We start from the raw sequence: 13010 nt of genomic DNA on the forward strand, positions 1-13010 counted from the left end.
TCAAAATTGGTTTTAAAAATGGGTTTCAGCTGCCTCTTTCTCTGTGCCATTTCCTTCGCCATCTTATTTATTGCTGGGTTGCATTATATAAATTATAAATCGGTTATGTTTGTGAGGGAGGGAAGGACTGTGGGCAAGTTGAGAGTGGGTGGTGTTGGGTTGCCAGATTGTGTATAAACGCAGCAGGGACCTCCCACCCTCTGGCTCTTGACTATCGCCAACTTTAATGAGTGAGTTCAGCACTTCTATGTTTTCTCTTTCTTCTGCATGGCACAGAGAGAGGTCTATAATAATACTTTGAACAATGACACACGGGTGGGCAACATTCTAGAGAACAACCCCCCACTGGGTGAAAAAAAGCCGAGCCCCGAGCGTAACTTGAGCACGTGGGTGACGAGGGCCTAATCTGGCAACCCGTGAGCGACAACCTTCCAAACTGACTTTGGAAAAATTAACACAAACACACAAACCTGCCTCATCTCGACAGCACCGACCATCTGTGCAGTAAAACTGCCACCTGCTGTGTCTTATATCTGATATAACAACTGAACAACTGAACAGACAGACCCACTTCATAACAAAAGAAACTAAATATAATAAAAACCCACACTTGAACCAACGCTGAACTTGAGAAAACTAAGAAATGCTGCTCATGCTGTTCGCCCATTTTCCTATGTTTGCTACTGTGTTGTTGAGTTTTTCGCCGCGCGGTTCCAATGTGCTCACTCATAATAACAGAAGTGAAAAACAAAAAGAAGAATTCCGGTGCTAGTAGAACGGATTCTTCTTTTGTTTTTCATTATGAGTGTTCTTCAGCATCCTAAGGTTAGCAAGGAATATCACCTCTAATACTATAAGCATGTGTTGTATATGGATAATATAGGTTGCTGCCTTCAGGAAGGAGATATGGTGTATTACCAGCATACAATAAGGTCAGACTAAAGAGGTCCTTTGTCCACCAGTCGACCTTGAGGCTTAATCAGGAGTTGTAGTTGTAGCCACAGGATAATCTAAGCGGTGGATATTGCTCTTATCTTCATGTCTTTATGTATGTAAATTGTCTTGTTGTTTGTGTTATAATGTCAAATGTGTGTATATGTGTTCTGCATACTTGGCTGCTGGGTCGCAAGACACATGTCAGTGTGAACTGACAATAAAGTACTGTATCATATAAACGCGTTAATTCTGGGCCGGTCCGTTTCAGATGAACGGCGGCGTGCTGAGCGGACGGTGCGCGGAGGTCCTGCTGCGTCTGACCGAGCCCGTCCAGCGGTCCTGGCGCCAAATGAGACGCAGCTTCCTGTCCTCGGACCCGAGCCGGACGGGCAGCGTCTCCATGCAGGACTTGAGGAAGGTAAACAGTACCTGTCGACCCACAGTGGTGTGAAGTAACTTAAATACATTTATATGTACCGAGTACTGTACTCTACTCGAGTATTTCCAATTTCTATAGTAGTTTTACTTCTACTCCACTATACATCTCAACGAGGCAAATATTGTACTTTATTTGAAGACTTTAGTTACTAGTTACTTTGTACTGTAGATTTAGATTATTACTTCAGCCCTGTTCAGCCATTTGAGTATGTCTACAGTATATTGCAGTACACCTGCCCCCCAGGCAGAGGGCTGTAGCTCTGCAGACTGAGATAATGTCAGATATAGATATATAGATATGTTCAGATATAGATATATATATATGTTCAAAGCCAAGTATGGACAAGGCCAGTGAATCATTGATGGCGAAACCATTTGAGCCACTCTACCAACGGTCTGTCTGAGCAAGAGTGAAAATGCCTGACAGAATATCCATATCTCCACATGAGTGTGTAGGACATGAACATACACCAGTCACCCACCCCCCTACAATATTCCCTCCCCAATCAATCAGTGACGTTAATCACTCGATTAAGCCGAAGGTTGACAGACGCCCAACCTGACATCTTTGGCCCTGGAGACTGGAGTGCAGCAGCTGACACTCCGACTTAATTGTTCACCAGTCGTTCAATGTGATGACAGCACGCTGTGCCCTGATCAATAGCTGATCAGGGATATGGATCAATGTCCTGATGACAGCACGCTGTGCCCTGATCAATAGCTGATCAGGGATATGGATCAATGTCCTGATGACAGCACGCTGTGCCCTGATCAATAGGATCCCTGATCAATAGGAACGATCAGGGATATGGTTCATGCTGCCACGTTTCTACTCCAAACAAATGAATGCAGACGTGTACAACTGTACATGTGCAGGCACACCACAGTGAGACAAACAACACACACACACACACACACACACACACACACACAGTTCCAACGACAGCCAACGTGTGTTATTTTCTCCCTGCAGGTGCTGCGTCTTTTCAGTGTGAGTCTGTCAGAGGAGGAGTTCTTCCACATCAGCTCCTATTTCGATGCCAACGCCTCGGGGAAGATCTCCTACGACCACTTCCTCAGAGCCTTCCTTCGCTGACCCCAACACGGAGACAATAATAATATATAAACAATATATATTTAACCCATTTTGACCCGAGATCAGATTCTATAAAATGTCTTCTACATCCTGACAGTTTTCTGAAAAAGTGTTTCTATGTCAGTGGTTCTTTGATTTTTCAAAAATAGCAGACCTACAGACCTTGTAGATCTGCTATTTTTCAATAGCTAAAGCATAACATGATGCTAACACCAATAGGGGTTCCGGCCAAAAATGGGATAATTCAATTATTATAATTACAAAAAAATGTAAATCAACATATCTACAGTACAGAGCTTGTACATTAGATAGCTATTTCGACTTGAAAACAAATAGGGCTTAAGTGATTTACGGAACTCTCCAAGTGTGTAAGATGGAGTATCTCCTAAAAGTTTGAAAAGTGTGAAAGATTGACGAGACAACAAGATGTATATGATTTACAGGATTTCTTCTTTTTTTGTTGTTTTTTACGCTACATGGCTATTCACTGATTTGTGTTCCCAAGGCAATCAAATAAAGTGCCTTTTTAACGACATTCGCAACTGGAGGCGAGTCTGCATGTCTTTGTTCAGACGGGAGGCGTTGAAAGTGAGATGGATGACAATGAGGATGAGAGACGGTTGACATTCATTCAGGGGAGAGTCTTTCACAAGGAGAGAGAGAGGCAGGGAGAGAGGGAGAGAGAGGGAGAGAGAGGCAGGCAGGCAGGGAGAGAGAGAGAGAGAGAGAGAGAGGCAGGGAGGGAGAGAGAGAGAGAGAGAGAGGAACAGAAAGGAGAAGAGAGAGAAAGTCAGGAATCCGAGGAGTCTGAATAATGGCGGAAAGATGGAGGTGGGTGAGAAAAAATGAAAGAAAGTACAGATATTATATATATATATATAGTAATGAAAAGAAAGTACACCGCTATTGTGGTTAAAGCGAGAACATGGAGAGGGAGAGAGAGAGTGTGCTGGAAGGAAGAAAACGAGAATATCCATGAAAGCGAATGTACTATTAATGGCAAAGTAATACAATTTAAAAAAAGCAGTCCGTGGATTTAAATTACCCCATCTCCCGCGGGATTACTAATGTAATTATTTGAACGAGGAGGGTTCTCATTTCAACGTGCGGAGGAAAGGTGTGGAGGAAGAACCCTGCAGTGCAACACAAAGATGAGAGGGGAGTGCAGACCGTTTTAGCCACTGGAAATTAACCCATTTTGGTCGGGAAAACCCCTTTTTTGGTGTTTTAAACATTGTTATAATTTAGCTATTGAAAAATAGCAGATCTACAAGCTCATAGCGCGCCACCGAGTGGCGCGCTACGAGCTTGTAGGTCTGCTATTTTTGAAAGATCGTGAAAATATTTATTTCAGAAAACTGGAGGATTTAGAAGCATTTTGAGGTCAGGCCTAAATGGGTTAACTCCCCACTAACGGGTTGCTATAATTGACACGAGACACAAGATACCCTTTGATTGGAACAAAAGAGACAAACCAGGAGGGAAAAGATTCTTCACCACCACCTTTTTATTTCATTATATATTGTGTTTTTCTTTTTACATAGAACAGATTAAAAGAAGTGTAGGAGAGAGAGAGAGAGAGAGACACACAAAAGCATGTGCGTGGTGAAAAAGAAACACTATGCACCGTGCACGGATAAGGTTTTTATGTATAATCTCTCAAGCCAAATTCCAATACCCCAAATCTCGGCCACTCGCTCACTCACACTCGCTCACTCCAGCATGGTGGTGTTACGGTGAAATTGGTGACCTGCTGAAATAATGTGAAAACCTTGCAGACATCACATAATGTCAGTGTCCGAATGAAAATCGTTGCAGTTTGTTCATTAGCAAAGTTCAACCTATAGCGGTATTCAGGCCACATATTTAAAGACCTCCATGTAGTTGTGTGAAGTCCACGAGATGGTAACATATTTCGGCAGGTCACCAATTTCACCATGCTGTAGTGACCGAGTGGGAGTGAGCGAGTGGCTGAGATTTTGGGTATTGGAATTTGGCTTCAGAGAGAGAGACAGAGAGAGACAGAGACAGAGAGAGAGAGACAGAGACAGAGACAGAGAGAGACAGACAGAGACACCAAATCATGTGCGTGGTGAAAAAGAAACACGATTCACCGCACGGCGCGGATAAGGTTTTTATTGAATTCATGTATAATAATCTCTCAGAAGACCAGCAGTTATTCTTCAGGTTTAAGAAAAGAGAGGTACGGTAAACTAATCTCATTTGACAGAGTTGTCTCAGTTTTAACAACACTGTTTAAACTTCCCCAGTAGTTTTTTTTTAGGTCTTTTCTTTTTAAAGTTACAAAAAAACATGGCTGATGTAAAAGTCCCCCAAAACAGTGATACAAGACCATAAGCAGATTGTCTGAGTAGCAGCAGAAGTATACTGCAGTTCGCTTCTCTTTAAGCATGCCTTCCAGAAAAAACAAATCAATAAAACACAACAGCAACTTTTAATATTAGTATAATAATAATTATTATTTTTAGTTTTGTTATAAAAAAACAAGAAACACGTAAACACAGCACAGTTAGAGGACAGACGGACGGACGGACGGGCATCATCAAAGTGAAAAAAAGACGCCAAGAAAAATAAAGAAAAGAAAAGTGCCGAAACGTGGAAAGCAAAGCGAGACCAAATGGACTGCAGCTTTTCATGAATTTTTAGAGATGAAAAAGTTATTTTTTTTCCATTCCTTTTCTGTTTTCAACAGTAAATGGTTTCCCTTTATTCTACTTCTCTTTCTTCTTCTGTCCCCCCTCCCCACCCCTCCCCCCCCCCCCCCACCCCTCCCTTAAAGACATTCCACTTTGTTTCAGAAATGAAGAATATCAGCAGTCTGTCGTACGTTTGTTTTACACTCTGTTTCAGTTTGCCGTATGTACTCTAAAACAGACAAGCATGGACAGTACACACACACACACACACACACACACACACACACACACACACACACACACACGATCCATAATTCCATACACACTGTAAAGTCAGTGTTGTGGTGGCATTTCTGTGAAAAAGGAAACAGCTGTTCTGCCTGCTCTGATTTATACTAAGTTGCGCACCGCAGCGTTGTGACGTCGTGTGCCGAAAATAAGACGATCTTACAAAAGCTCTCATAGCTCCTCATATTTCCGTACGTACGTATGTTCCAACACCACACCACCGCCGCCGCAAGGCAGAGTATATTAAAATTAAAGCATTAGCAAAGAAGACAAAATCAGCCCAAACACAATGAATGCTGATGAGAGAGAGAGAGAGAGAGAGAGGGGAATATGAGTCACTGCCCCGGGGAGAGATCGTACAACAGCATGTTCGGGGAGCGCCAGAGATCAAAGTGTTAACATCGCCCTGCGCTTAATCCATTCTGGGCAGGAACGCCTTTTGGTGTTATAGCATCGTGTTATGCTTTAGCTATTGAAAAATAGCAGATCTACAAGCTCATAGCGCGCCACAGAGTGGCGCGCTATGAGCTTGTAGATCTGCTATTTTTTGAAAAATCGAAGAACGACTGACATAGCTTTTTCAGAAAACTGTCAGGATGTAGAAGACATTATTTAGAATCTGATCTCAGGTCAGAATGGATTAAACACACTGGGGAGCTAACCACAGACTCTTATTCAGAAGACCCCTCGTTCAGCGCAGGGCTTTGGAAGAGGAGAAAAAGAAAAACGAAAGAAGAAAAAGAAAAGGAGACAAGAACAAAGAGCAGTTTAAAAGAATAACACAGGCAACTGCTTAGGGACATGAAAGAGTTAATAATGACTACAGTGAGTGCGAGAGCAGCGGCTTCACGAGAGAGAGAGAAGATAGAACAATCATTCATTTGCATTACTGAGAGATGGAGACCAAATTATATTCCAACAAAACCTACATATTTCTGCACACAAATATTCAAACAATTTCTTTTTGAAAAGCATAGCAACACCTTGAATTAAACTGAGGGGGGAGGGGGGGGGAATTAATCTTTCAAGTTATTTTTTTTGTTTTGTTTTTTTACTTTTTACATCAACAGAGACCATCATTTACATTTGCAGTTACAGTACGTTTACGCTTACAGCCTCCCTCTTCTCGCAAAGGGTTCAAAGTTCATTCCCTTTTGAGGTATGGCACTAGGCCCTAGATCTTGCGCCCTTACCCCTTAGCCCTTATCCCTAAACTTATTTGCCATTTTTTTTACTATTTTAAAACATTTAAAAATAGCACAAATAGGCGATCTATAAGCTAAACAACGTGTCGATGTAGATCGGCTAGTTGAACTATTTTTAACCCATTTAGGCCGATTCTAAAAACGCCTCTAAATCCTGACCTAAGGTTTCTGAAAAACCTATATAGCAGCATCAAAAAAATTACATTTTTGAATACAGTACATACTGTACAGAACCCAAAAATGGGTTCCCGGGCCTGAGGGAGTAAAACACCAAAAGGGGTCCCCGCCCAATGTTTTAAATTAGTAAAAAATGGCAAATAAGTTTAGGGATAAGGGGTAAGGGGTGGCGCAAAGATGGAGCCCTAGGGGAGCAACTGAGAAGCAATCTCACACACGCACGCACGCACACACACACACACACACACACACACACACACACACACACACACACACACACACACACACACACACACACACACACACACACACACACACACACACACACACACACACACACACACACACACACACACACACACACACACACACACACACACACACACACACAGTTCATCATCATTGTAGGTGCGCAGTACTTTTACATTGTACTATTGTCCTCTTGACATTCAGGTCTCACATCCCACAGCCTCCCAGTCCTCCCAGTCCTCCCAGTCCGTGACCTTGAAGTACATTTTGCTCCGGGATCCACACGGAACATAAACCGCGACTCAGAGCCGAGTCTATTATATTTGCAAATGGCGATGATATAAAGAAAGGCAGGAAAAAAGGGAGGCTAGGGAGAAGAAAGAAAAATAAAGAGCACGGTCTCCACACGACGACGGTAGAAGGTTTTCAGAAGAAAGGAGCCGAGGAGAGAGAAGGGCTGAAAAATAAAAAAGGGAGAAGTGCAACACCGTGGAGTTGGCTCTCCTCCGGAGCACTTCTTCTTCTCGGCTAGTTAACCTATTTAGGCCTGGAAGAAAATGTCTTCTAAATCCTGACAGTTTTCTGAAATACCGTACCTATGTTTCTAGGCCTATTATATCACTCAATATTTCATGTCAAGGACCCCAAAGATGATCTGTAATTGGCCTCCGACCCCCATCTGAAAATATGTTGTTCCAGGGACCTCCACCCCAGAAGCAAAGATTTGAGTTAAAAACGTTCGTGCTGAAAAAATGTATTCCAAATTTGTTGCACATTTTCACGATTTCTCAAAAATAGCAGACCCTACAAGCTCGTAGCGCGCCACTCGGTGGCGCGCTATGAGCTTGTAGATCTGCTATTTTTCAATCGCTAAAGCATAGCATAATGCTATAACACCAAAAGGGGGTTTCCGCCCAGAATGGGTTAAGAGGCTTACGGAGGTTTGTAATGAGACCCAGGGGAACGGGGTGTCAACACGTTTGACACTCTCCGACTTGCACACACAGCCCGTGGCACAGACCTCCAGCTGCCCTCTCACACACCGGCTTTGATCTTTGCCTAGTACGCGTTCACACGAGTCACATGGGCGGCGGGCGGCGCACTCCATCGAGCCTCGGGTCGAGAGAGGAGGAGAGAGAGGTGGTGGAGGGGGGACGGGGGGGATTGAAGTGGTATACAGTGTGTGGAGAGAGAGAACCGGGGCTAAATGAGGAAAAGCGATGATCATAAAAGTGGTTGTGAGCTCAAGTTTCCTGGAGAGAAAAAAATAAATAAACCCCAGTTGGCCGTATTTAATGTTTGATAATCCATTTCGGTCGTATAGAGACGGAAACATGCCATCGATGAATCACGCGGTGGTCACGACAGCCCCGTAACAGACATGGTGTCGGGTTGTGTGTACAGTACAGTACAGTATGTGTACAGTATGTTGTTTTAGTGTTTCAGTGACGCCAGGAGAAGAAGGACGAACAGGCCCCGGTTCGGCAGCCACAAGTCCGTCCGGGGGCCCGCTTGTTGTCGCTTCTCTTCGGGGGGGTCAGCCAGTTCAGAACTTCAGATTGTCAGTGCATGTTTGTGTGGTTGTTCATTCATGTGACAATAAGTGCCACTCTGTCCGCTTAGCCAGCGCATCAGTCAGTCTGTCTGTGAGCCTTTCAGAGATGTTCGAGATACAGTACAAGAAAACGATGGCACGTTGAAATAGCAAATAGATGCCAAGGAAAAGATTTGGCAGAAGCGTCCATCTCTTGGTAAAAATGGTCCCAAAATAAGTAGGCTTGTGGGCAATGTGTACCATACTGTACTATATGTGTGTGTGTGTGTGTGTGTGTGTGTGTGTGTGTGTCACACATACACACACACGCAAAGCACAGATAAGACACACTCCTCGAAAATATGAGCCCGGCCGGAATATATTTACAGATTCTCTGCCACCACGTCTGTGCCCGCCACCTCCTTCCTCACCTACCTGTCTTTATTCTACCTTTATCCTGATTAGTGACAACAGCAGGTGCTTGGGGGCGTGGCTCCGCCGCCAGTCATGTGGACGACCTGGTGGGATTGGGCAGGTCGAAGACGATGGGCGCGTTCATTGGCTGGAAGTTGACGGTGCAGGCGGAGGCGTTGACGAATGTCGTGGTGCCATCGGTCATCATACCGTAACCTAGAGGGAGTAGATGGGCATATTTTATATTAGTCTAGTCTCCATTAAACCAAAGTACAGTATCATACCACAGAACACAGATCTGTTATCTTCTTACACTTTGCAACGCTTCTAGAAATACTTAAGGAGAATTCCATGCTAGAAAGCTTTTTTACCTTCATTTGTAGTCGTTACGTCCCCACCAAAGAGGTCCAGGTGTTATTTTGTGCAAAAACTCCTTATTGGCTATTTCCCCTACCATAAGCCCTCAATGAATTGCATTGAATGGGAATTCAATGGGGCTATGGCGTGTTGTGCTAATTCGCTTATTTCCATTGGAATAGGTAGTAAAGTGGGATATTATTTACATTATGAAGAGAGGATATATACAAAAAATATATAATTTTGAGCAAAGGAAATAAGCGAATTAGCACAACACCCCATAGCTCCATTAAATTCCCATTCAATTCAATTCAATTCAATTCATTTAGGGCTTATGGTAGGGGAAACAGCCAATAAGGAGCTTTTGCACAAAATAACACCTCTTTGGTGGGGACTATAAATAAAGGTAAGCCTTTTAGTATGGAATTCTCCTTTAATCTCACTTAGCAGAGACTTTAGCAGACAGTGCGAAGTGCAAGATCAGAGTAAATGGCAGGAACCCTGAGTTGAGTTGTATTTTAGTTCAACTGGATCTCTTCTCCACTTCTAGCCCCTCCCTAACATTTAGTTCTACTGGATCTCTTCTCCACTAGTCCCTCCCTAACATTTTAGTAATTATTTGTTGACAAAATGTTCGTCAGTGAAAAAGGTAGTCGACGAACAATTTTCTTCATAGGTTTTAGTCAAATATTTTGTCAAAATTAACACTGCACTTTAGAGAGCACCAAAAATCATTACGTTGATCCTCCTTCTATAGCCAAGAAGATGGCTATAGAATGCACCCAGGGGATGAACAAGTCATCCTTTAGTTTAACACACTGATAAAAAGGGATGTTTTCAGCCTCTTTCTCCTGCTATTTATTTGTATTTATTTATTTCTTTGACAGGGACAAAGCTTTCACCTCAATGTAAATGGGCCAGAGTTAGCCAAAGCTACATTTCATCTGTAGTCCCTGGGCAGGCTCTTAAAAAATTAATGATAAAAGAAAGACAGAGTGTATAGTGTGCCAGCACACAACACCATGCGTTGATGCCATGTACCAACACTACCAAGCACCCAACACTAATGTATGTCCATACAGAAACACAATACAATACATTACAATACAGGAACAGATCAACATGGTACAGCGGACAGAACAACTGCAAAGTGAAAAAGTGAAAAATGACTATGAATATATGATCTAGTTACTAATCTGGTACGGGTGTGTCCCTGGAGCTCTGCTGACCTGCTAACCCCTTCCCAAAAAAGCAGCCCTTCCTCCTATGGAGGGGACCTTTCTCTGCCTCGATCTGTTGGCCTGGATGAGATTGTCATAAGCAGTGAGAATGTACAGTCAAATCCTACTGTAGGTGTAACTTTTTGGGATGAGATTGTCATAAGCAGTGAGCATGCACAGTCAAATCCTACTGTAGGTGTAACTTTTTGAGATGAGATTGTCATAAGCAGTGAGCATGCACAGTCAGATCCTACTGTAGGTGTAACTTTTTGAGATGAGATTGTCATAAGCAGTGAGGATGCACAGTCAAATCCTACTGTAGGTGTAACTTTTTGAGATGAGAGTGTCATAAGCAGTGAGCACACACAGTCAAATCCTACTGTCTGTAGGTGGAACTTTTTCCTCGCCTCCTTACACTGGCTCCCTGTGCGCTACACTACAGGGTCGAGTTTAAGATTTTAATGTTTGTCTTAAAGTTTGTAAATGGGCTGGCACCAATGGTACATATCGAAACTTGTAGCTCCCACAGAATCAAAAGAAAAAGTCACTTCTTAATATATAGGATGGATTCATCTAAAGTAAAGAAAATGCCAACTAAGTGAAGTCACTTATTCAGAGATAAGTTCATTCATCTCACATGACCACTTCTGAATCAACACGCTATCGTTTGTAGCATAAGTCAATGGCATTTCCCTGTGTGTTTACTAGCATTAGAGCTAACGTGAGGCATAATAGCAGTGAACAGCTTACTTCTCACCATGGGTAATTATCCACTAAACTCAAACTTCGACGTCAGGACAGGTCACTCTGGCTGCACCCAGATCAGTTGCTTCTGGATAATACAGTTGCTGGACTGTTTTAGCTTGAGTTTTATCAACTATTTCGTTACTTTTGTTCAGAATACTGTCTCTCTCTCACTCATGTGGCTCAAAAGCACACAGGACTTAGCTGGCTCAAACCAAGGAAGCTTTGAGAAGGAGTGGTCAAGTGACTGGGCTGCGCCATGACACTTTCATGGACACTTTCATGGGAGCCAAACTCACACCAGAAGTGCAATGAATACATGGCAATGAATTGAGACCTTTGTCATATAATCGGTTCAGGAAAATAACAGAAGACATATCACAGGTTGTTTTCTAATCACTTACTCTTCGATGTGCACAGAGTGCACAGTATATCATTTTATCTGAGGATCTAAACAGCAGCAGGTATCGTTTCTGTGTGTGTGTGTGTGTGTGTGTGTGTGTGTGTGTGTGTGTGTGTGTGTGTGTGTGTGTGTGTGTGCACGCGTGTGTCTGTCTGTGTGTTTCTATGTGCAGGGCGTTGCTGAAAATGAGCACCTGTGCTCAGCTACTTCCCTGGGTAAATAAAGAATAAAAAAATAAAAAATAAATACTGACATAGACTGAGTCTGTAATATATACTGTACATATACTGCAGTGTTACCTTCGTGAATGTGTCCAAAGACGTGCAGTTTGGGTTTGACTCTCCTCTGCACTGTGTTGAGGAGCTCCATGCACCCGACCCGCTGCATCTTCTTAGGAACCCAGTCCAGGAACCCTGGACAGAACCAGAACACACATCACACCATTAGGAACCCAGTCCAGGAACCCTGGACAGAACCAGAACACACATCATTAGGAACCCAGTCCAGGAACCCTGGACAGAACCAGAACACACATCATCACACCATTAGGAACCCAGTCCAGGAACCCTGGACAGAACCAGAACACACATCATTAGGAACCCAGTCCAGGAACCCTGGACAGAACCAGAACACACATCATTAGGAACCCAGTCCAGGAACCCTGGACAGAACCAGAATACACACATCATCACGCCAACGACACCTATTAAAAAATTGCAACAAGTTGCAACAAAAAAAGTGTTGCAACTTGCCGTTTTTTTCTACTTTGTGTAAAAAAATTGTGTGTGTTGTCATGATTTGTCACGACAAGAGTTGGCTTCGTACGATGCTTTAAAGGTCTTTAAATAAATACGTTTTGAAATGCCTATGAGGAAAAATGCATTGGGGATTCATTTCCTGGGCCACTCGTCGTTCTGAAAGGGGGAGGGACTGCGACGCTCTATAGAGACTATTATTATACTGCATGTTTTTGTGAGGGAGAACGTGATGCAAAAACTGCACACAGAAAAAGGCCCTTATTTCGCCCAAACAAACCAACAGAACAATGCATCTCACTCAGCCGGTGAAATCGCCAGCGGGCAACAACATATCATGTCTCTGTCTCTGTCATGACGAACTGCACATCACAGCACAAAAAAACCATACAGTCTACACAAAACAGCTGTAGAGAAATAAAGATAAATCACATCCACACACACGTGCACACTATTCAGTGTGTCTCTGTGTGTGTGACATGGATGGAGTGGATGCACGTGCACACTGTTGTTCAGTGACTCTCTGTGTGTGTGTGT

The 13010-nt window shown here is 43.2% G+C and overlaps 2 protein-coding genes across 2 annotated transcripts in view; one reads left to right on the top strand and one right to left on the bottom strand.

The window, feature by feature from the left end:
• Positions 1–2470, top strand: part of LOC308311019 (EF-hand calcium-binding domain-containing protein 6-like) — a gene marked incomplete at both ends in the record, with an annotated part of 54565 nt that extends 52095 nt beyond the window's left edge. The window contains 2 exons of the mRNA XM_080757514.1: positions 1205–1354; positions 2348–2470. Coding sequence (XP_080613640.1) covers positions 1205–1354; positions 2348–2470 — 273 coding nt within the window. The remainder of the gene's footprint in view (positions 1–1204; positions 1355–2347) is intronic.
• A 6615-nt stretch (positions 2471–9085) lies between these two features.
• The window catches only part of mpped1 (metallophosphoesterase domain containing 1), a gene marked incomplete at its 3' end in the record, with an annotated part of 325357 nt that continues 321432 nt past the window's right edge, over positions 9086–13010 (bottom strand). The window contains exons 6-7 of the mRNA XM_080757519.1: positions 12018–12131; positions 9086–9210 (exon numbers count right to left, since the gene is read on the bottom strand). Coding sequence (XP_080613645.1) covers positions 9086–9210; positions 12018–12131 — 239 coding nt within the window. The remainder of the gene's footprint in view (positions 9211–12017; positions 12132–13010) is intronic.

This window comes from Protomyctophum bolini (genome assembly GCF_963924005.1).
Source record: "Protomyctophum bolini genome assembly, chromosome: 23".
NCBI lineage: Eukaryota > Metazoa > Chordata > Actinopteri > Myctophiformes > Myctophidae > Protomyctophum > Protomyctophum bolini.